Source organism: Heterodontus francisci, chromosome 1 (assembly GCF_036365525.1).
Source record: "Heterodontus francisci isolate sHetFra1 chromosome 1, sHetFra1.hap1, whole genome shotgun sequence".
Lineage (NCBI taxonomy): Eukaryota > Metazoa > Chordata > Chondrichthyes > Heterodontiformes > Heterodontidae > Heterodontus > Heterodontus francisci.
The window spans coordinates 24,172,534-24,194,152 of NC_090371.1; the positions used below are offsets into that span (position 1 = coordinate 24,172,534).

The 21,619-nt window shown below is 45.1% G+C and overlaps 1 protein-coding gene across 8 annotated transcripts in view; it reads right to left on the reverse strand.

Annotated features, from left to right (window-relative positions):
- slc4a11 (solute carrier family 4 member 11) overlaps positions 1-21,619 on the reverse strand; it is a 268,474-nt gene that overhangs the window by 143,753 nt on the left and 103,102 nt on the right. For 3 of the 8 annotated variants that reach the window (XM_068028724.1, XM_068028722.1, XM_068028723.1), the window contains exon 3: positions 21,416-21,505. The exons of the other annotated variants lie outside the window; for them this stretch is intronic. In XM_068028724.1, the coding sequence (XP_067884825.1) occupies positions 21,416-21,443 (28 nt within the window). In that variant the 5' untranslated portion in view covers positions 21,444-21,505. The remainder of the gene's footprint in view (positions 1-21,415; positions 21,506-21,619) is intronic. 8 annotated transcript variants of the gene reach the window in all.

Consider the following 21,619-nt stretch of genomic DNA (forward strand, 5'->3'; position numbering starts at 1 on the left):
TTTAAATAGAAAAAGCCAATTGCACTAAATCCTGAGGGAAAAGGCCTATGCTTGTGCTCAAATGAAAATGGTACCATTTGGTTTTAAATGGGACAGAGCCTTTAAGAGAATGGCAATTTCCACATCTGCACAGGTTTGCAAGAAAATCTATTTGGGTGAATATCAATTGCTAGATTACATGGCACTCTAGCAAATTTTGTAAATCTTATGCTTTATTGATGAAGTACCAATTCTTCTCCACAATGACAATGCCCTTTTTACGTCAAAGAAAAACATTCAAGGGGTTTAAATCCACGTGGCTTTGGTTAGATATTGTTCTGTCTGTGGCCAGCTCTTCCTGTACTGGAAACTGATTAGAGTAAAAAAAAACACACTACAGACATAAAACATCAACAACACAGGCTGACAAGGAAATGTTCTCTCTCTCACCCTCAAGGGAGAAGATAAAAAAAAACACAAACACCACACACAGGCTATTTGGCTTGCAATTTGTGTCACTCACACTGACTAGGCCCAAAAACAGAAGTGGCATTTGATTTTGATTTTTGATTTAGAGATACAGCACTGAAACAGGCCCTTCGGCCCACCGAGTCTGTGCCGACCATTAACCACCCATTTATACTAATCCTAAACTAATCCCATATTCCTACCACATCCTCACCTGTTCCTATATTCTCCTACCACCTACCTATACTAGGGGCAATTTATAATGGCCAATTTACCTATCAACCTGCAAGTCTTTTGGCTGTGGGAGGAAACCGGAGCACCCGGAGGAAACCCACGCAGACACAGGGAGAACTTGCAAACTCCACACAGGCAGTACCCAGAATTGAACCCAGGTCGCTGGAGCTGTGAGGCTGCGGTGCTAACTACTGCGCTGCCCTAATAATTTGGGATTATTATAATGCACCCTTAAAAGAGCCTAGCAGATTGTGTAGTTGGCAGACTGCAGCAAGTTCCTGTTTATTCATTAAAGGCACTCTAGCTTAAATGGGATCAGCTGGAAGAAGGGACAGCACCTTCAGCAAACATCCAGCTCTATTCAGAGTCTACAGCACAGAAACAAGCCATTCGGCCCAATTGGCCTATGCTGGCATTTCATGCTCCACACGAGCCTCCTTCCACCTTACTTCATCTAAGTTTATCTTTTATACCTTTCTCCCTCATGTGTCTATCAAACCCTCACTCCACAAATGTATCAACATTATGTCTTATGCGGTCCACATTCTTACCACTCTTTGGGTAAAGAAATTCCTCCTGAATTCTCTACTGGATTTATTGCTGACTCTCTTACTTGTTTTAGATTCCCACACAATTCTGAAATTGTACTTCCAATCCCAGAGTTCGAACTGTTTATGTAAATTGCACAGCGGTCCCAGACTAATCCTTGTGGAACACCACTTTTGGCATTTTGAGTAATGACCCTTAACCCCTACTTTAATTAGACACATTTTAAGCTGCCCTGTTGATTGATTTTTCAAATTCAACCCTATATATGGAGATTTATCTCAGTATTTCTCCACTGGATATTCACTTATTTAATAGATAGATCACATAAGTTGAGTGCGGGTACTTAATTGTAAGCAAACATACGAACATACAAACGAATTAGGAGCAGAAGTAGGCCATTCGGCTAGCTCCGCTATTCAATAAGTTCATGGCTGATCTGTTTGCGCCTCAAATTCCACACTTCCATCTACCCCCGATAGATTTTTATTAGCCAAGGCAACCAAAAGTTATCTACCCCGCCTTAAAATTATTCAATGACCCCGCCTCCACCACTTCCTGAGGCAGAGCTCCAAAGTCGCACAACCCTCAGAAAAAAAAATTCTCCTGATCTCTGTCCTGAAAAGGCAACCCCTAATTCTAAAACAGTGCCCCCTAGTTCTGGACCCCCCACAAGTGGAAACATCCTTTCCACATCCACCTTAAGACCGTTCAGGTTCTTATATACTTCAATCAAGTCTCCCCGCACTCTACTAAACTCCAGTGAGAACAAGCCCAGTCTGTCAAACCTTTCCTCATAAGACAACCTGCTCATTCCAGGTATCAATCTAGTAAACCTCCTCTGAACCACCTCCAATGCACTCACATCCTTCCTTAAATGAGACCAAAACTGCATGCAGTATTCGAGATGTGGTCTCACCAATGTCCTGTATAACTGAAGCATAACATCCTTACTTTTATTTTCAAGTTCACCCAGCCTTCAGCTTTAGACCCTCCCATTATGCCCCTTCATTATTCCCAAGAGTTAGGAGTTATTTGATTTATATTTTTTTTTAAAAATGGCCTTTCCCATTTAAAATAGCCAAGCAGTTCACTGCAAATGAAGGAGCACCAACAACTCGCCAAGCCTCATTCGACAGCACCTTCCAAACGTGCAACTTCTATGCCTAGAAGGGCAAGGATAGCAGATGCATGAGACCACCACCACCTGCAAGTTCCCCTCCAAGCCACACACCATCTTGACTTGGAAATATAATGGCCATTCATTCACCGTTGCAGTGTCAAAATCCTGAAACTCCTTTCCCAACAGCAGTGTGTGTGCCCCGACGCCACATGGACTGCTGCAGTTCAAGGCAGCAGCTCACCACCACATCCTCAAGGGCGATCAGGGATGGGCAATAAATGCTGGCATTGCCAGCGACACACACATCCCATGAAAGAATAAGGTATCGCAGCCTTCAAGTCTACGAGGCTAAATGTTGAGGTATGAAAAGACAGTTGACCAGCCCGAGCTTGCATAATCTCTGAAGGATTAAGGGATCAGAAGCATGAGCAATCTCTGTCCGGGTAGTCAATCTGTCAGAACTATCGCCATGCTGCCCCTTTATCTCAAACTGAAGATCACAACTCCACTAAAGGCGTCTAAATTTGAAAAAGGCAATTTAGAAGATTCATGTAGCAGGTCCATTAGTTCTGAACAAAATCCGAGGTGGATCTCTCATGTTAGATCTCCAGCACTACAAATGGGCAGGGATGGTCAATTCAGCTTGTTGGTTAACTTAATATGAAATATATACCTGGCTAGATATGAACAGACCTCTACAGTAGATTACTGAAGCAGTCCATGTGGCGTTGACACACCCACAGTGCTGTTAGGAAAGGACAACATCCAAGCTTGGGCTGATAAGTGGCAAGTTACATTCGTACCACACAAGTACCAAGCAATGACCATCTCCAACAAGAAAGAATTCAACCATCTCCCCTTGATGTTCAATGGCATTACCATCGCTGAATCCCCCACTAACAACATCCTGGGGATACCATTGACCAGAAATTCAACTGGACCAGCCACATAAATACTGTGGCTACAAGAGCAGCTCAGAGGCTGAGGGAATTCTGTGGCGTGTATCTCACCTCCTGACTCCCCAAAGCCTGTCCGCCATCTACAAAGCACAAGTCAAGAGCATGGTGGAATACTGTCCACTTGCCTGAATCGGTACACCTCCAACAACACTCAAGAAGCTCGACACCTTCCAAGACAAAGCAACCCGCTTGATTGGCATCCCATCCACTATCTTCAACATTCACTCCTCCACCACGGATGCACAGTGGCAGTAGTGTGCACCATCTACAAAATGCACTGCAGCAACACACCGAGGCACCTTAGACAGAACCTTCCAAACCTGCAACCACAGCAGATGCATGGGACCACCACCTGCAAGTCCCCCTCCAAGCCACACACCATCCTGCTGTCAAGCACACGCGTCCTGGTCCACAGTTTCATTTCATCCCATGTCATATCCGATGCCCTAAAAAAAAAATTATTTCCTCTTCCTTTCAGGTGGTAAGGATCACAAGCTCCAATAATTCATGGGTACCAAAGCCCCTCCAGATCGATCTTCCCCTTCACTTCCCTCCGACTCCCTCCCTTCTTCTAATCTCACCTCTTGCCTTCTATTCAGGATACCCTCTGACCTATCCTATCACCCAGTACAATCTGCCCTTAACAAAAGGACGCAGTCTTATTTCCTTACACCCTCACCTCAATGCATTGCGAGCATGGCACAACATTGAACACACACGCGCACACACTATTACCCTATTACCCATCTTCAGAATTCTCTGTCCACCAGGACTCCTCCCTCTAACCACTTACCCTCTCAATCTTTTCATTTCCAGAGTGACATTGTCCATCTCAATTTCTATGCTCCTCTCACTCACTCCATCATGTCTCCCTCTGAACATACTGCACTCCGTTCTCTCAGATCCAACCTTAACATTACCAAACCTGTTAAGGTGCTGCTGTTGTTGTCACCTGGAGAACCAACAGCACGATGTAGCAGAGGCCAAACGCCAACTCTCCGGCACTTCCTCCAACCTCACTGGCTGCGAGGTTTTCTAGCGTCACTCGGGAGGGTTTAAACTAGTGTGGCGGGGGGGTGGGAACCAGAGCAGTAGGACAGCAAGTGAAATAAATGAGGGGGAACTAGTAAACAAGGCCAGTAAGATGGAGAGGAAGAGCAGGCAGGGAGATGTTGCGGAGCACAGCGGGACTGGTGGTCTGAAGTGCATTTGTTTCAATGCGAGAAGTATAACAGGTAAGGCAGATGAACTTAGAGCTTGGATTAGTACTTGGAATTATGACGTTGTTGCTATTACAGAGACTTGGTTGAGGGAAGGACAGGATTGGCAGCTAAACGTTCCAGGATTTAGAAGCTTCAGGCGGGATAGAGGGGGATGTAAAAGGGGTGGGGGAGTTGCATTACTGGTTAAGGAGAATATCACAGCTGTACTGCAGGAGGACACCTCGGAGGGGTCATGCAGCAAGGCAATACGGGTGGAGCTCAGGAACAGGAAGGGTGCAGTCACGATGTTGGGGGTTTACTACAGGCCTCCCAACAGCCAGCGGGAGGTAGAGGAGCAGATATGTAGACAGATTTTGGAAAGATGTAAAGGTAGCAGGGTTGTAGTGGTGGGTGATTTCAACTTCCCCTATATTGACTGGCACTCACTTAGTTCCAGGGGCTTGGATGGGGCAGAATTTGTAAGGAGCATCCAGGAGGGCTTCTTGAAACAATATGTAGATAGTCCAATTAGGGATGGGGCCGTACTGGACCTGGCATTGGGGAATGAGCCCGGCCAGGTGGTCGAAGTTTCAGTGGGGGAGCATTTCGGGAACAGTGACCATAATTCCATAAGTTTTAAGGTACTTGTGGATAAGGATAAGAGTAGTCCTCAGGTGAACGTGCTAAATTGAGGGAAGGCTAATTATAACAATATTAGGCAGGAACTGAAGAATTTAGATTGGGGGCGGCTATTTGAGGGTAAATCAACATCTGACATGTGGGAGTCTTTCAAACGTCAGTTGATTAGAATCCAGGACCAGCACGTTCCTGTGAGGAAGAAGGATAAGTTTGGCAAGTTTCGGGAACCTTGGATAATGCGGGATATTGTGAGCCAAGTCAAAAAGAAAAAGGAAGCATTCGTAAGGCCTGGAAGGCTAGGAACAGACTAATCCCTTGAGGAATATAAAGACAGTAGGAAGGAACTTAAGCAAGGAGTCAGGAGGGCTAAAAGGGGTCATGAAAAGTCATTGGCAAACAGGATTAAGGAAAATCCCAAGGCTTTTTATATGTATATAAAGAGCAAGAGGGTAACCAGGGAAAGGGTTGGCCCACTCAAGGACAGAGAAGGGAATCGTGTGGAGCCAGAGGAAATGGGTGAGGTACTAAATGAGTACTTTGCATCAGTATTCACTAAAGAGAAGACTTGGTGGATGATGAGCCTAGGGAAGGGAGTGTAGATAGTCTCAGTCATCTCATTATCAAAAAGGAGGTGGTGTTGGGTTTCTTGCAAAGCATTAAAGTAGATAGGTCCCCAGGGCCTGATGGGATCTACTCCAGAATACTGAAGGAAGCAAGGGAAGAAATTGCTGGGGCCTTGACAGAAATCTTTGCATCCTCATTGGCTACAGGTGGAGTCCCAGAGGACTGGAGAATAGCCAATGTTCCTTTGTTTAAGAAGGGTAGCAAGGATAATCCAGGAATTTATAGGCCGGTGAGCCTTACGTCAGTGGTAGGGAAATTATGAGAGAGGATTCTTCGGGACAGGATTTACTCCCATTTGGAAACAAATGAACTTATTAGCGAGACGCAGCATGGTTTTGTGAAGGGGAGGTCGTGTCTCACTAATTTGATTGAGTTTTTTGAGGAAGTGACAAAGATGATTGATGAAGGAAGGGCAGTGGATGTTATCTATATGGACGTCAGTAAAGCCTTTGACAAGGTCCCTCTTGGCAGACTGGTACAAAAGGTGAAGTCACACGGGATCAGAGGTGAGCTGGCAAGATGGATGCAGAACTGGCTCAGTCATAGAAGACAGAGGGTAGCAGTGGAAGGGTGCTTTTCTGAATGGAGGGATGTGACTAGTGGTGTTCCGCAGGGATCAGTGCTGGGACCTTTGCTGTTTGTAGTATATATAAATGATTTGGAGGAAAATGTAGCTGGTATGATTAGTAGGTTTGTGGACGACACAAAAGGTTGGTGGAGTTGTGGATAGTGATGAAGATTGTCAGAGGATACAGCAGGATATAGATCGGTTGGAGACTTGGGCGGAGAAATGGCAGATGGAGTTTAATTCGGACAAATGTGAGGTAATGCATTTTGGAAGGTCTAATGCAGGTGGAAAGTATACAGTAAATGGCAGAACCCTTAGGAGTATTGACAGGCAGAGAGATCTGGGCGTACAGGTCCACAGATCACTGAAAGTGGCAACGCAGGTGGATAAGGTAGTCAAGAAGGCATACGGCATGCTTGCCTTCATCGGTCGAGGCATAGAGTATAAAAATTGGCAAGTCATGCTGCAGCTGTGCAGAACTTTAGTTAGGCCACACTACAAATATTGCGTGCAATTCTGGTCGCCACACTACCAGAATGACATGGAGGCTTTGGAGAGGGTACAGAAGAGGTTTACCAGGATGTTGCCTGGTCTGGAGGGCATTAGCTTTGAGGAGAGGTTGGATAAACTCGGATTGTTTTCACCGGAACGACGGAGGTGGAGGGGCGACATGATAGAGGTTTACAAAGTTATAAGCGGCATGGACAGAGTGGATAGTCAGAAGTTTTTTCCCAGGGTGGAAGAGTCAGTTACTAGGGGGCATAGGTTTAAGGTGCGAGGGGCAAACTTTAGAGGGGATGTGCAAGGCAAATTCTTTACACAGAGGGTGGTGAGTGCCTGGAACTTGCTGCCGGGGGAGGTGGTGGAAGCAGGTACGATAGCGACATTTAAGAGGCATCTTGACAAACACATAAATAGGATGGGAATAGAGGGATACGGTCCCCGGAAGTGCAGAAGGTTTTAGTTTAGACAGGCATCAAGATCAGCGCAGGCTTGGAGGGCCAAATGGCCTGTTCCTGTGCTGATCTTTTGTTCGCACCCTGAGCTATGATACCAATACTGAACATCAAGCCATTATTTCCAGGACTGGAAATGACCTCATCCCCTCTGGAGATCTTCCCTCCATAGCTTCCAACCTCACGATCTCAACTCCAAACAGCCGACTTCTACCACCTGCTCTCGACCCATTGTTGCAGCCTGTTCCTGCCCTACTTTATATCTACCTCCATTCTATTTTTCCTCCACTATAATCAGTGTTTTTAAAAGTGTTTTCAATTTCCTGACCCTAACCATCTCCATGGACATCCAATCTCTCTACACCTCCATCCCCTACCAGGACAGTCTGAGGGCTCTCTACATCGCCCTTGAACAGAGGCCCAACCAATCCCCATCCACCACCACCCTCCTCCACCTGGCTGAACACATCACATTGAACAACTTCTCTTTTAACTCCACTCACTTCCTCCAAATAAAAAAAAAGGCGTTGCTATGGGTACCTGCATGGATTCTAACTATACCTGCCTTTTTGTGGGACATGTGGAACATTCTTTGTTCCAGTCCTACTCAGGCCCCCTCTCTCACCTCTTTTTCTGGTATATCGGTGTCACTTCCTGCTCTCACCCCAAACTGGAAAACCTGATGTATTTTGCTTTCAATTTCCACCCTTCTCACCTTTGCATGGTTCATCACCAAATCAACTTCTGCCTCCATCTCTCGGGATAGGCTATCAACAAATATGCATGATGAGCCCACTGACTCCCACAGCTATCTCAGCTACACTTCCTCCTTTAAAAAGGTATTCATTCCATTCTCCTGGTTTGTCCATCTCCATCACATCTGTTCTGATGATGCAACCTTCCACAACAGCGCTTCTGATAGGTCTTCCTTTTTCGTCAACCAAGGATTCCCTCCCACAGGACTGGTTGGGCCTCTGTTCAAGGGCGATGCAGACAGCCCTCAGACCGTCCTGGTGGGGGATGGAGGTGTGGAGGGATTGGATGCTCATGGAGATGGTCAGGGTCACGAAGTTGGAAACTGTTTAAAAACACTGATGTAGGGGAGGAAAAAATAGAGATAGATATAAACCATTTCCCACACACCTTCACCTCCCTCCCAGAATAATGACAGTGTTCCCCTTGTCCTCACCTTCCATCCTACCACTTCCATATTCAAATGGATCATTCACCGGCACAATGCCAAATACACTTTCCCCCTCTCCTTTCAGCATAGCGAAGGGATCGTTCCCTCCACAACTCCCTGGTCCACTCCTCAAATCAGCCCGAACACCTCGCTCCTCTCTACGGCACCTATCCATGCAAGCGCAGGAGATGCAACAACCCTGCCCTTTTATCTCCGCTCTCATCGTCCAAGGCTACCTACCCTCCTTCCAGGTGAAGCAGTGATTTACATGTACTTCTTTCAATTTAGTATACAGCATTCGCTGCTCACATGCAGTTGCCTCTACACGGGGAGACCGAACGCAGATGGGATGACAACTTTGCGAACACCTCCCCCACTCGGTCTGCAAGCCTTACACACAAGAACACAGAAAATAAGAGCAGGGGTAGACCATATGGCCCATCGAGCCTGCTCTGCCATTCATTACGATCATGGCTGATCATGGGCTTCAATTCCACTTTCCTGCCCGCTCCCCATATCCCTCAATTTCCTGCGGGACCAGAAATCTGTCCCAGCCTTAAAGTATTCAACGATGGAGCATCCACAACCCTCTGGGGTAGAGAATTCCAAAGATTCACAACCCTTTGAAAGTAGAAATTTCTCCTCATCTCAGTCCTGAATGATTGACCCCTTATCCAGAGACTATGGCCCCGTGTTCTAACTTCCCTGACCAATGGGAACAATCTCTCAGCTTCCACCCTATCAAGCCCTTTCAGAATCTTGTATGTCTCAATTAGATCACCTCTCATTGTTCTAAACTCCAGAGAATATAGGCCCAATTTACTCAGCCTATCAAAGGACAGCCCCCTCATCCTAGGGATGAATTTAGTAAATCTTCACTGCACTGCCTCCAGTGCAAGTATATCCTTTCTTAAGTGTGGAGACCAAAATCGCACACAGTATTCCAGGTGCGGTCTCACCAAAGCCCTGTAAAATTTTACTGAGACATCGTGCTATTTGCCTTCCTAATAGCCTGCTGCACTTGCATGTTAACTGTATGCGTTCCTTGTACAAGTACCCCCAAATCTCTCTGAACATCAACACTTACCAGTTTCACACCTTTTAAAAAATATTCATTTCTATTTTTACGACCAAAGCGAATGTCACATTTCCCGACATTATAGTCCATTTGCCATCTTGTCACCCATTCACTTAACCGGTCTATATCTCTTTGCAGTCCATGTCCTCCCTATAGCTTACCTTTCCACTGAGCTTTGGACCATCAGCAAACTTAGATACATTACTCTCTGTCTCTTCATCCAAATCATTAATATTGAGTGTAAATCGCTGAGGCCCCAGCACTGATTCTTGCAGCATCCCACTATTCACTGCCAGCCAACTTCAAAATGCCCCATTTATGCCCACTCTGCTTCCTGTTTGTTATCCAATCCTCTATCCATGCTAATATATTACCCCAAAAGCCCTTATCTTGCCTATTAATCTTTTATGTGGCACCTTATCGAATGCCTTTTGAAAATCCAGGTATATATCATCCACTAGTTCCCTGTATCTACCCGACTAGTTACATCCTCAAAAAAATGAAAATTTGTCAGAAAAGATTTCCCTTTAGTAAAACCATGCTGCCTTGTTCCAATCATACGATGCTTTTCCTAGTGCAATGTTAAGACTTCTTCAATCATAGTTTCCAGCAGCTTCCCAACGACTGATGTTAGACTACCTGGCCTGTAGTTCCCTCTACCTACTTTCTTAAAAAGCGACGCAACATTTGCCAACTTCCAATCTGACAGGACCATTCCTGAACATAAAGAATTCTGGAAAATCATAGTCAATGCATCCACTAACTCTGCAGCTATCTCTTTTAGAACACAAAGGATGTAGGCCATCTGGATATGGTCAGATTTTAGTCCAAGATTCTCCAGTAGTTTTTCTCAGCCGTTAACAATATCCTTAATTTCTTCACACTTTTTAGCCCCTCGGTTACTGCCCATTTCTGGTATCAAGCTTGTATCGTCTACTGTGAATTTCGAACAGATCTAGCAATGCAAAACTGGGCATCCATGAGGCGCTGTGGGCCATCAGCAGCAGCAGAATTGTACTCAACCACAATCTGTAACCTCATGGCCTGGCCTATCCCCCCACTCTACCATTACCATCAAGCCAGGAGACCCACCCTGGTTCAATGAAGAGTGCAGGAGAGCATGCCAGGAGCAGCACCAGGCATACCTCAAAATGAGGTGTCAACCTGGTGAAGCTACAACCCAGGACTACTTGCATGCCAAACTGCGTCAGCAGCATGCGATAGACAGAGCTAAGCGATCCCATAACCAACGGATCCGCTCCAAGCTTTGCAGTCCTGCCACATCCAGCCGTGAATGGTGGTGGACAATTAAATAACTAACTGGAGGAGGTGGCTCCACAAATATCCCCATCCTCAATGATGGGGGAGCCCAGCACATCAGTGCAAAAGATAAGGCTGAAGCATTTGCAACAATCTTCAGCCAGAAGTGCCGAGTTGATGATCCATCTCGGCCTCCGCCTGAAGTCCCCAGCATCACAGATGCCAGACTTCAGCCAACCCGATTCACCCAGTGTAATATCAAGAAACAGCTGAAGGCATTGGATGCTGCAAAGGCTATAGGACCTGACAACATTCTACCAATATTACTGATGACCTGTGCTCCAGAACTTGCCGTACCCCTAGCTAAGCTGTTCCAGTACAACTACAACACTGGCATCTTACCAACAATGTGGAAAGTTGCCCAGGTACATCCTGTACACAAAAAGCAGGACAAGTCCAACCCTGCCAATTACCGCCCCAGCAGTCTCAATCATCAGTAAAGTGATGAGCGAGAGAGGAGGATAAATTCAGCTGGAGGATCGAGGTCCAGTCACTTACCTTCCGGGAGCAGAGCAGAGAGGAGCAGACCTGTGGGGAGAAAGCAGAGCGAGAGGGGAGAATAAATTGAGCCCGAGGATCGAAGCCCAGTCACTTAGCTTCCGGGAGTGGAGAGCAGTCCAGGCGCGCCAGAGTTCGAAAAAAAAGTCAGTGACATCACAGGAAAGCTGCAAGGTGATTGGTTGGTGAGTAACAGCTGTTACTGCCTGGAAATAGCTCAAAACAAAATCGGGGAAAGTTCTTTTTTTTTAAAATCTACCTTATAAAAGTGATAACGTTAGTACTACTAAAGTGTGTTTTTTTAAAATTCGTGTAATTTATTAAGGACTTTAGATTGTAATGGGTAATATTTGGAGTAGAACAAGGCCCCTAGCGCAATTAGTATTTTTTAATTAAAGGGAGTAACTAAGCAATCTAAAGGCAAGTCATTGCAAGAGATCTCGCACCCGTGATATGCTCCTCCTGCGTTAAGTGGGAAATCAGGGAATCTTCCAGTGTACCAGACGACCACATGTGCAGGAAATGTATCCATCTGCAGCTACTGACTACCTGCCTAATGGAGCTGGAGTTGCGGGTGGATTCACTGTAGAGCATCTGCAATGCTGAGGACATCATGGATAGCACGTTTAGCGAGATGGTCACACTGCAGGTAATGGCTGCACAGGCAGAAAAGGGATGGGTGACCAGCAGGTGAAGTAGTAGATGCAGGCAGGTAGTGAAGGAGTCCCCTGTGGCTATCCCACTCCCAAACAGATATATCACTTTGAATACTGTTTGTGGGGAGGAGGGGGGCGGGGGGCGAAAATGGCCTCCCAAGGGAAACCAGCAACAGCCAAGCTCATGGCACCATGGATGGCTCTGCTGCACAGCGGGGGGGAAAGCCTGGGAGAGCCAAAGTGATAGGAGATTCAATTGTGAGGGGAACAGACAGGCATTTCTGTGGCCACAAACGAGACTCCAGGATGGTATGCTGCCTCCCTGGTGCTAGGGTCAAGGATGTCTCAGAGCGGTTACAGGACATTCTGAAGGGGGAGGGTGAACAGCCAGAGGTCGTGGTACATGTCGGAACCAACAATATAGGTAGAAAAGGGATGAAATCCTCCAAGATGAATTTAAACAGTTAAGTCTAAATTAAAAAGCAGGATCTCAAAAGGTAGTAATCTCAGGATTACTTCCTGTGCCACGTGTTAGTGAGTATAGGAATAGGAGAATAGACCACATGACTGCGTGGCTGGAGAAATGGTGCAGGAGGGAGGGATTTAGATTCCTGGGACACCAGGACCGGTTCTGGTGAAGGTGGGATCTGTACAAGTGGGACAGGTTACACCCAGGCAGGACCGGAACCAATGTCCTCACAGGGGTGTTTGCTAGTGCTGTTGGGGAGGATTTAAACTAAATGGTAGGGGGATGGGAACCTGAACGGGGAGACTGAGGAGGAGGAAACAAGGACAGAAATGAAAAACAGGGAACAAAAAGGCAAAAATGGAAGGCATAGAAATCAAGGGCAAGAAACAAATAGGGCCATAATGCGAAATAATGCTAAGATGAATCAGAATATTAAAAAGACAAGCCTGAAGGCATTGTGTCTCAAAGCGCGGAGTATTCATAATAAGGTATGCAAATGGATGTATATGGATATCTTATAGTTGCGATTACAGAGACATGGCTGCAAAGTAATCAAGGATGGGAACTGAACATCCAAGGGTATTCAATATTTAGGAAGGACAGGCAAAAAGGGAAAGGAGGTGGAGTAGTGTTGTTAGTAAAAGAGGAAATCAATACAATAGTGAGAAAGGATATTAGCTCAGAGAATCCTGATGTGGAATCCGTATGGGTGGAGCTAAGAAACAACAAAGGGGCAGAAAATGCTGGTGGGGGTTGTATAGAGACCCCCAAACAGCAGTGGTGATGTAGAGGATGGCATTAAACAGGAAATTAGAGATGCATGCAATGAGGGTGCAACAGTAATTACGGGTGCAACAGTAATTTTGGGTGACTTTAATCTACATATAGATTGGGAAAACCAAATTAGCAATAATAATGTAGAGGAGAAATTCCTAGAGTGCGTACGTGATGGTTTTTTGGACCAATACATTGAGGAACCAACGAGAACAGGCCATCCTAGACTGGGTATTGTGTAATGAGAAAGGATTAGTTAACAATCTTGTTGTGCAGGGTCCCTTGGGGGAAAAGAGTGACCATAACATGATAGAATTCTTCAGTAAGATGGAGAGTGAGAGAGTTGATTCTGAGACTAGGGTCTCGAATCTAAAAAGAAACTATGAAGGGATGAGGTGCGAGTTGGCTATGATAGATTGGGGAGTGTTACTTAAAAGGGTTGACAGTGGATAGGCAATGGCTAACATTTAAAGAGCGCATGGACGAATTACAACAATTGTTCATTCCTGTCTGGCGCAAAAATAAAACTGGAAGTGTGGCTCAACCGTGGCTTACAAAAGAAATTAGGGATAGAATTAGATCAAAGGAGGAGAAATATAAAATGGCCAGAACAAGCAGCAAACCTAAGGATTGGGAGCAGTTTAGAATTCAACAAAGGAGAACAAAGGGATTGATTAAGAAGGGGAAAATAGAGTATGAGAGTAAACTTGCAGAGAACATAAAAACTGACTGTAAAAGCTTCTACAGATATGTGAAGACAAAAAGATTAGTGAAGACAAATGAGGGTCCCTTACAGTCAGAAATGGGGGGGAATTTATAATGGGGAACAAAGAAATGGCAGACCAATTAAATACATACTTTGGTTCTGTCTTCACAAAGGAGGAAATAAATTACCTCCCAGAAATGTTGGGAACATAGGGTCTAGTGAGGAGGAACTGTATGAAATCAGTATTAGTAGGGAAATGGTGTTGGGGAAATTGATGGGATTGAAGGCCGATAAATCCCCAGGGCCTGATAATCTACATCCCAGAGCAATAAGGAAGTGGCCCTAGAAATAGTAGATGCATTGCTGGTCATTTTTCAAAATTCTATCTACTATGGAGGGTAGCTAATGTAACCCTACTATATAAAAAAAGAGGTGGAGAGAAAACAGGGAATTATAGACCGGTTAGCCTGACATCAGTAGTGGGGAAAATGCTGGAGTCCATTATAAAAGATGCAATAGCAGAGCATTTGGAAAACACAATGACAGGATCGGACAAAGTCAACATGGATTTCCGAAAGGAAAATCATGCTTGACAAATATACTGGAATTTTTTGAGGATGTAACTAGCAGAATAGATAAGGAAGAAGCAGTGGATGTGGTGCATTTGGACTTTCAGAAGGCTTTCGATAAGGTCCCACATAAGAAATCAGCGTGCAAAAGTAAAGCACATGGATTGGGGATAAGGATAGAGAACTGATTGGCAGACAGGAAACAAAAGTAGGAATAAACGGGTCTTTGAGTGGCAGGCACTGACTAGTGGGGTACCACAGGGATCAGTGCTAGGACCCCAGCTATTCACAATATATATTAATGATATAGATGAGGGAATTAAATGTAATATATCCAAGTTTGCAGATGACACAAAGCTGGGTGGGAGTGGGAGCTGTGAGGAGGACGCAGAGAAGCTCCAGTGTGATTTGGGCAGGTTAAATGAGTGGGCAAATACATGGCAGATGCAATACCATGTGGGTAAATATGAGGTTATCCACCTGGTGGCAAAAACAAAAGGCAGATTATCTGAACGGCAATCGATTGACAAAGAGGGAGGTGCAGCGAGAGGGTGTCCTTGTTCACCAGTCGCTGAAAGTAAGCATGCAGATGCAGCAGGCAGTTAAGGCAGCAAATGGCATGTTGGCCTTCAAGGCGAGAGGATTAGAGTACAGGAGTAAGGGTGCCTTGCTGCAATTATACAAGGCCTTGGTGAGACCACATCTGGAGTATTGTGTGCAGTTTTGGTCTCCTTATCTGACGAAGGATGTTCTTGCTATGGAGGGAGTGCAGCGAAGGTTCATCACACTGATTCCTGGGATGGTAGGAATGACATAAGAAAGAAAGATTGGGTCGATTAGGCTTGTATTCGCTAGAGTTTAGAAGAATGAGAGGGGATCTCATAGAAACCTACAAGATTCCAACAGGACTGGACAGACTAGATGCAGGAAGGATGCACCCGATGGCGGGGGAGTCCAGGACCAAGGGTCACAGTCTAAGGATAAGGGGTAAGTCATCTTGGACGGACAGGAGGAAAGATTTCTTCACCCAGAGAGTGGTGAGCCTGTGGAATTCTCTACCACAGAAAAGTAGTTGAGGCCAAATCATTAAATATATTCAAGAAAGAATTAGATATAGTTCTTAGGGCTAAAGGGATCAAGGGCTATGGGGAGAAAGCAGGAACTGGGTACTGAGTTTGGATGATCAGCCATGATCGTATTAAATGGTGGAGCAGGCTCGAAGGGTGAATGGCCTACTCCTGCTCCTATTTTCCTACATTTCTAAGTGATGGAAGGTGTCAACAGTGCTTTCAAGCAGCACCTTCTCAGCAATAACCTGCTCAGTGATGCTCAGTTTGGGTTCCGCCAGGGCCATTCAGCTCCTGACCTCATTACGGCCTTGGCTCAAACATAAACAAAACAGATGAGCTCAAGAGGTGAGGGGAGAGTGAAAGCCCTTAACATCAAGGCAGCATTTGACCAAGTATAGCATCAAGGAGCCCTAGCAAAACTGACATCAATGGGAATCAGGGGGAAAACTCTCTGCTGGTTGGAGTCATACCCAGCGCAAAGGAAGATGGTTGTGGTTGCTGGACATCAATCATCTCAGTCCCAGGACATTACTGCAGGAGTTCCTCAGGGTAGTATCCTAGGCCCAACCAGCTGGAGCTGCTTCATCAATTACCTTCCTTCAATCATCAGGTCAGAAGTGGGGATGTTTGCTGATGATTGCACAATATTCAGCACCATTCACCACTCCTCTGATACTGAAGCAGTCCATGTAGAAACGCAGCAAGAGCTGGACAATATCCAGGCTTGGGCTGATAAGTGGCAACTAACATTCACACCACACAAGTGCTGGGCAATGACCATCTCCAAAAGAAAATCTAACCATCTCCCCTTGACATTCAATGGCATTACCATCACTGAATCTCCCACTATCAACATCCTTGGAGTTACCATTGACCAAAAACTGAACTGGAGTAGCCATATTAATACTGTGGCTACAAGAGCAGGTTAGAGACTCGAAATCCTGCAGCAAGTAACTCACCTCCTGACTCCCCAAAGCCTGTCCACCACCTACAAGGTACAAGTCAGGAGTGTGATGGAATACTCTCCACTTGCCTGAATGGGTGCAGCTCTGACAACACAAGAAGCTCGACACCATCCAGGACAAAGCAGCTCGCTTGATTGTTTGTGAATGGGGTGCCATTCACTCCCTCCACCACTAACACAGTGACAGCAGTGTGTACCATCTACAAGATGCACTGCAGCAACACACCAAGACTCCTTAGACAGCACCTTTCAAACCCACAACCTCTACCAACTAAAAGGACAAGGACAGCAAATGCATGGGAACATCACCACCTGCAAGTTCTCCAAGTCACACACCATCCTGACTTGGAACTAGATCGCTGTTCCTTCACTGTCACTGGGTCAAAATCCTGGAACTCCCTTCCTAACAGCATTGTGGGTGTACCTACACCACATGGACTGCAGCGGTTCAAGGCAGCAGCTCACCACCACATTCTCAAGGGTAATTAGGGATGGGCAATAAATGCTGGCCTGGCCAGCGATGCCCACATCCCATGAATAAAAAAAAAAATTGTTCAATGCCTCTGCCATTTCCTCATTCCCCATGATGATTTCTCCTGTCTCTAAGGGCAAATGTCTACTTTAGCTACTCTCTTCCTTTTTGTGTCCTTTAAAGCTCTTACAATCTGTTTTTATATTGCTGGCTAGTTTACTCTCATTCTATTTCTTTCCCTTTTTAATAACTTTTTGATGGCCCTTTGCTGGTTTTTAAAAACACACCCAATCCTCAAACTTGCTACTATTTTTTGAAACATTGTAAGCCTCTTTTAGTCTAATACTTTCCTTAACTTCCTGAGTAAGCCACAGATGGGTCTTTCACGACGAGTTTTTGTTTTTGAATGGAATGTACTTTTGTTGAACCATTTGAATTCTTTTAAACATTTCCCACTGTTCATTTACCGCTATGCCTTCCAGTCTATTTACCCAATTAACCCGAGCTGGTTCTCCCCTTATACTTTTGTAATCAGCTTTAAGATTCTTGTTTTTGTGATTGAAATGTGTCACTTTCAAACTTAGCATGAAATTCAAGAGTATTTTGATCTCCATTACCCAGTGCTTCTTTTACTATGACATTGCTTATTAACCCTGCTTCATTATACATGGGAGATCTAAATTGGCTTTATGCCTAGTCGGTTCAACAACGTATTGCTCCAAGAAACTATCAGAAAGCATTCTATAAGTTGATCTTCTAGACCTTCTTCTTTGGCCTCCTTGTCTCAATAGACAATGGGTAAGCGCCTGGAAGTGGTCAGTCGTTCGTGAAGCAGCACCTGGAGTGGCTATAAATGCCAATTCTAGAGTGACAGACTCTTCCACAGGCGCTGCAGATAAAATTGGTTGTCGGGGCTGTTACACAGCTGGCTCTCCCCTTGTGCTTCTGTCTTTTTTCCTGCCAACTCTTCGACTGGCCACTCTTTAGCCCCGTCTTTATGGCTGCCTGCCAGCTCTAGCGATCACTGGCAACTGACTCCCACGACTTGTGGTCAATGTTACAGGACTTCATGTCGCGTTTGCAGACGTCTTTAAAGTGGAGACATGGACGGCCGGTGGGTCTGATACCAGTGACGAGCTCGCTGTACAATGTGTCTTTGGGGATCCTGCCATCTTCCATGCGGCTCACATGGCCAAGCCATCTCAAACGCAGCTGGCTCAGTAGGGTGTATATGCTGGGGATGTTGGCCGCCTCGAGGACTTCTGTGTTGGAGATACGGTCCTGCCACCTGATGCCAAGGATCCTCCGAAGGCAGCGAAGATGGAATGAATTGAGACGCCGCTCTTGGCTGCCATACATTGTCCAGGCCTCGCTGCCGTAGAGCAAGGTACTGAGGACACAGGCCTGATACACTCAGACTTTTGTGTGCAGTGTCAGTGCGCCATTTTCCCACACTCTCTTGGCCAGTCGAGACATGGCAGCAGACGCCTTTCCCATGCGCTTTCCCATGTCCAAGTCTATATGCAGATTAAAGTCCCCACAATTAATAAATCACCTTTTTGACATGCTTCAATAATTTCCCATTTAATGTTCTTATATAATAGAACTACTGTTAGGGGGCCTGTAAACGACTCCCACCAATGTTTTCTGACTCCTGCTATTCCTAACTTCCACACAAACTGATTCCACTTCATGATCCCTTCTTATTAATGTCCTTATGTCATGCTTTTCGATCAGGGCTACCCCTCCTCCTTTACCATTCAGTGTTTCCCCGAAATATTGTGTACCCTGGAATATTCATTTCCCAACTTTGATCTCCTTGTAACCATGTCTGGGTAATGGCAATTAGATTTAGATTGTGTACCTCTATTCGTGACATGTTCATCTATCTTATTAGAGATACCTCGTGCATTCAGATAAAGGAACTTTATTTTCTTTTTTTTTTTTAAAACCTCTATTCCCTGGAAATACTTATTTGCCAATTACATTTTAATTCTCCGCCTTGCTCTTGTGCTGACCTCTCTATCCTCATTCCAATGAAGCTCAATTCAAGCTCGATGAACAGCAAATCATCTTTCAATTATGTACTTTACAGCCTTGTGGACTCATTAGAATCAGAGTTATATAGCACAGAAACAGGCCCTTTGGCCCATCGTGTCCATGCCGGCCACAAGCACCTACCTATTCTAATCCCATTTTCCAGCACTTGGCCCATAGCCTTGTATGCTATGGCATTTCAAGTGCTCATCTAAATACTTCCTAAATGTTGAGGGTTCCTGCATCAACCACCCCTTCAGGCAGTGTGTTCCAGATTCACCCTCTGGGTGAAAAAGTTTTTCCTCAAATCCCCTCTAATGTAATCTAAGGCTTTCCTCCTCACTATTTACGACACCACCAATTTTCGTGTCATCTACGAACTTACTGATCATACCTCCTATATTCTCATCTAAATCATTAATGTACACAACAAACAGCAAGAGTCCCAGCATCAATCCCTGTGGTACAACATTGGCTTCCAATCGCAAAAACAGCCCTCAACCATCACCCTCTGCCTCCTGCCACTAAGCCAATTTTGGATCCAATTTGCAAAATTGCCCTGGATCCCATGGGCTCATACCTTCTTAACCAATCTCCCATGCGGGACCTTATCAAAAGCCTTACTGCTTTACCCTCATCTACATATCTAGTCACCTCTTTGAAAAATTCAATCAAATTGGTTAGACATGATCTCTCCTTGACAAAGCCATGCTGACTATCCCTGATTAATCCCTGCCTCTCCAAGTGGAGATTAATCTTGTCCCTCAGATTTTTTTCTAATACTTTCCCTACCACTGATGTTAGACTCACTGGCCTGAAATTACCTGGTTTATCCCTATCACCCTTCTTGAATAATGGTCCCACATTCGCTGTCTTCCAGTCCTCTGGCACCTCTCCTGTGGCCAGAGAGGATTTGAAGCTTTGTGTCAGAGCCCCTGCTATCTCCTCCCTTGCCTCACATAACAGCCTGGGATATATCTCATCTGGGCCTGGGGATTTATCCACTTTTAAGCCTGCTAAAACCTCCTCCCTTTCAATGCTAATATGTTCAAGTATATCACAATCCCGCTCCCTGATGTCTACACCTATATTGTCCTTCTCCATAGTGAACACAGATGAAAAGTAAAGTAATCATTTAAAACCTCACCTATGCCCTCCAGCTCCACACAGATTGCCACTTTGGTCCCTAATGGGTCCTACTTTCCCTAGTTATCCTCTTGCCCTAAATATACTTTTAAAACACCTTCAGATTTTCCTTTATCTTGCCCGCCAGTGTTTTTTCATGCCCTCTCTTCACTTTCCTAATTACTTTTTTTTTTAAGTACCCCCCCTACACTTTCTATACTCCTCTAGACCTCCGCTGTTTTCAGCACTCTGAATCTGCCATAAGCCTCCTTTTTTTCTTTATCCGATCCTTTATATCCCTTGACATCCATGGTTCCCTGGACTTGTTGGTCCTACCCTTCACCTTTCTGTGAACCTGTTGGCCCTGAACTCTCACTATTTTCCTTTTGAATAACTCCCACTGGTCTGATGTAGACTTTCCTACAAGTCACTGCTCCCAGTCCACTCTGGCCAGATCCTGTTTTATTATATTGAAATCATCCTTCCCCCAATTCAGTACCTTTATTTCCAATCAATCTTTGTCCTTTTCCATAACTACCTTAAAACTTAGAGTTATGGTCACTATCCCCGAAATGGTCCCCCACTGACACTTCTACCACTTGTCCAGCTTCATTCTCCAAGATTAGGTCCAGTACCACCCCTTCTCTTGTAGTTCAACAATTTCAAACCATAATCTCTTCCTCCTTTTTGACCCCTTGCTTTTCTCGTTTTTACTTTCGGGTGGCAACTGTTCATCATTCTGCCGTTGATACCTCCTCTTGACACATCTTTTGTGTCTTTACTTGTCCCATAACCACTCCCTTTGGCTCTGCCGCACTAACTCTTTCACCATTAAATCTCTCCTGTCTACCTTATCAATGGCATTCTCTTTGGTTCTTTTTCTACCCTCCCCCAGTTGACCTGCTTAAAGCACATTACATTTCTAATGTTTCCCAGTTCTGATGAAAGGTCATTGACCTGAAACAGTAACTGTTTCTCTCCCTCTCTATAGATGCTGCCTGACCTGACCAGCATTTTTTGTTTTTATTCCTCATCCCTGGCATATTCTACTAAAAATATCCTCTGCACCCTCTCCAACTAAAAAGAAAAATTGGGACTGCTACAAATCCATTTTGCACTATGGGTGCAAATTCATTTTTTTCATTTGTAAAATTGGGAGAAGAGCAAAAAGTGGAAAGTTTGCATTTACATAGTACCTTTCGTAACTCCAGAAGTTTCCAGCATGCCAAATTAAGGACACGGAGAGGCACTGAGAATTCCCAGAGAAGTTCAAGATCTGAGAGCAGCTGGCGTGACGGGAGAGAAAGATATAATTTTGTATCACAATACACTATCACAATAGAATCTTTCAACCGGACATCCGAGCCACGCTTGTTTGACGGAAGGAGTAAAATTGCACA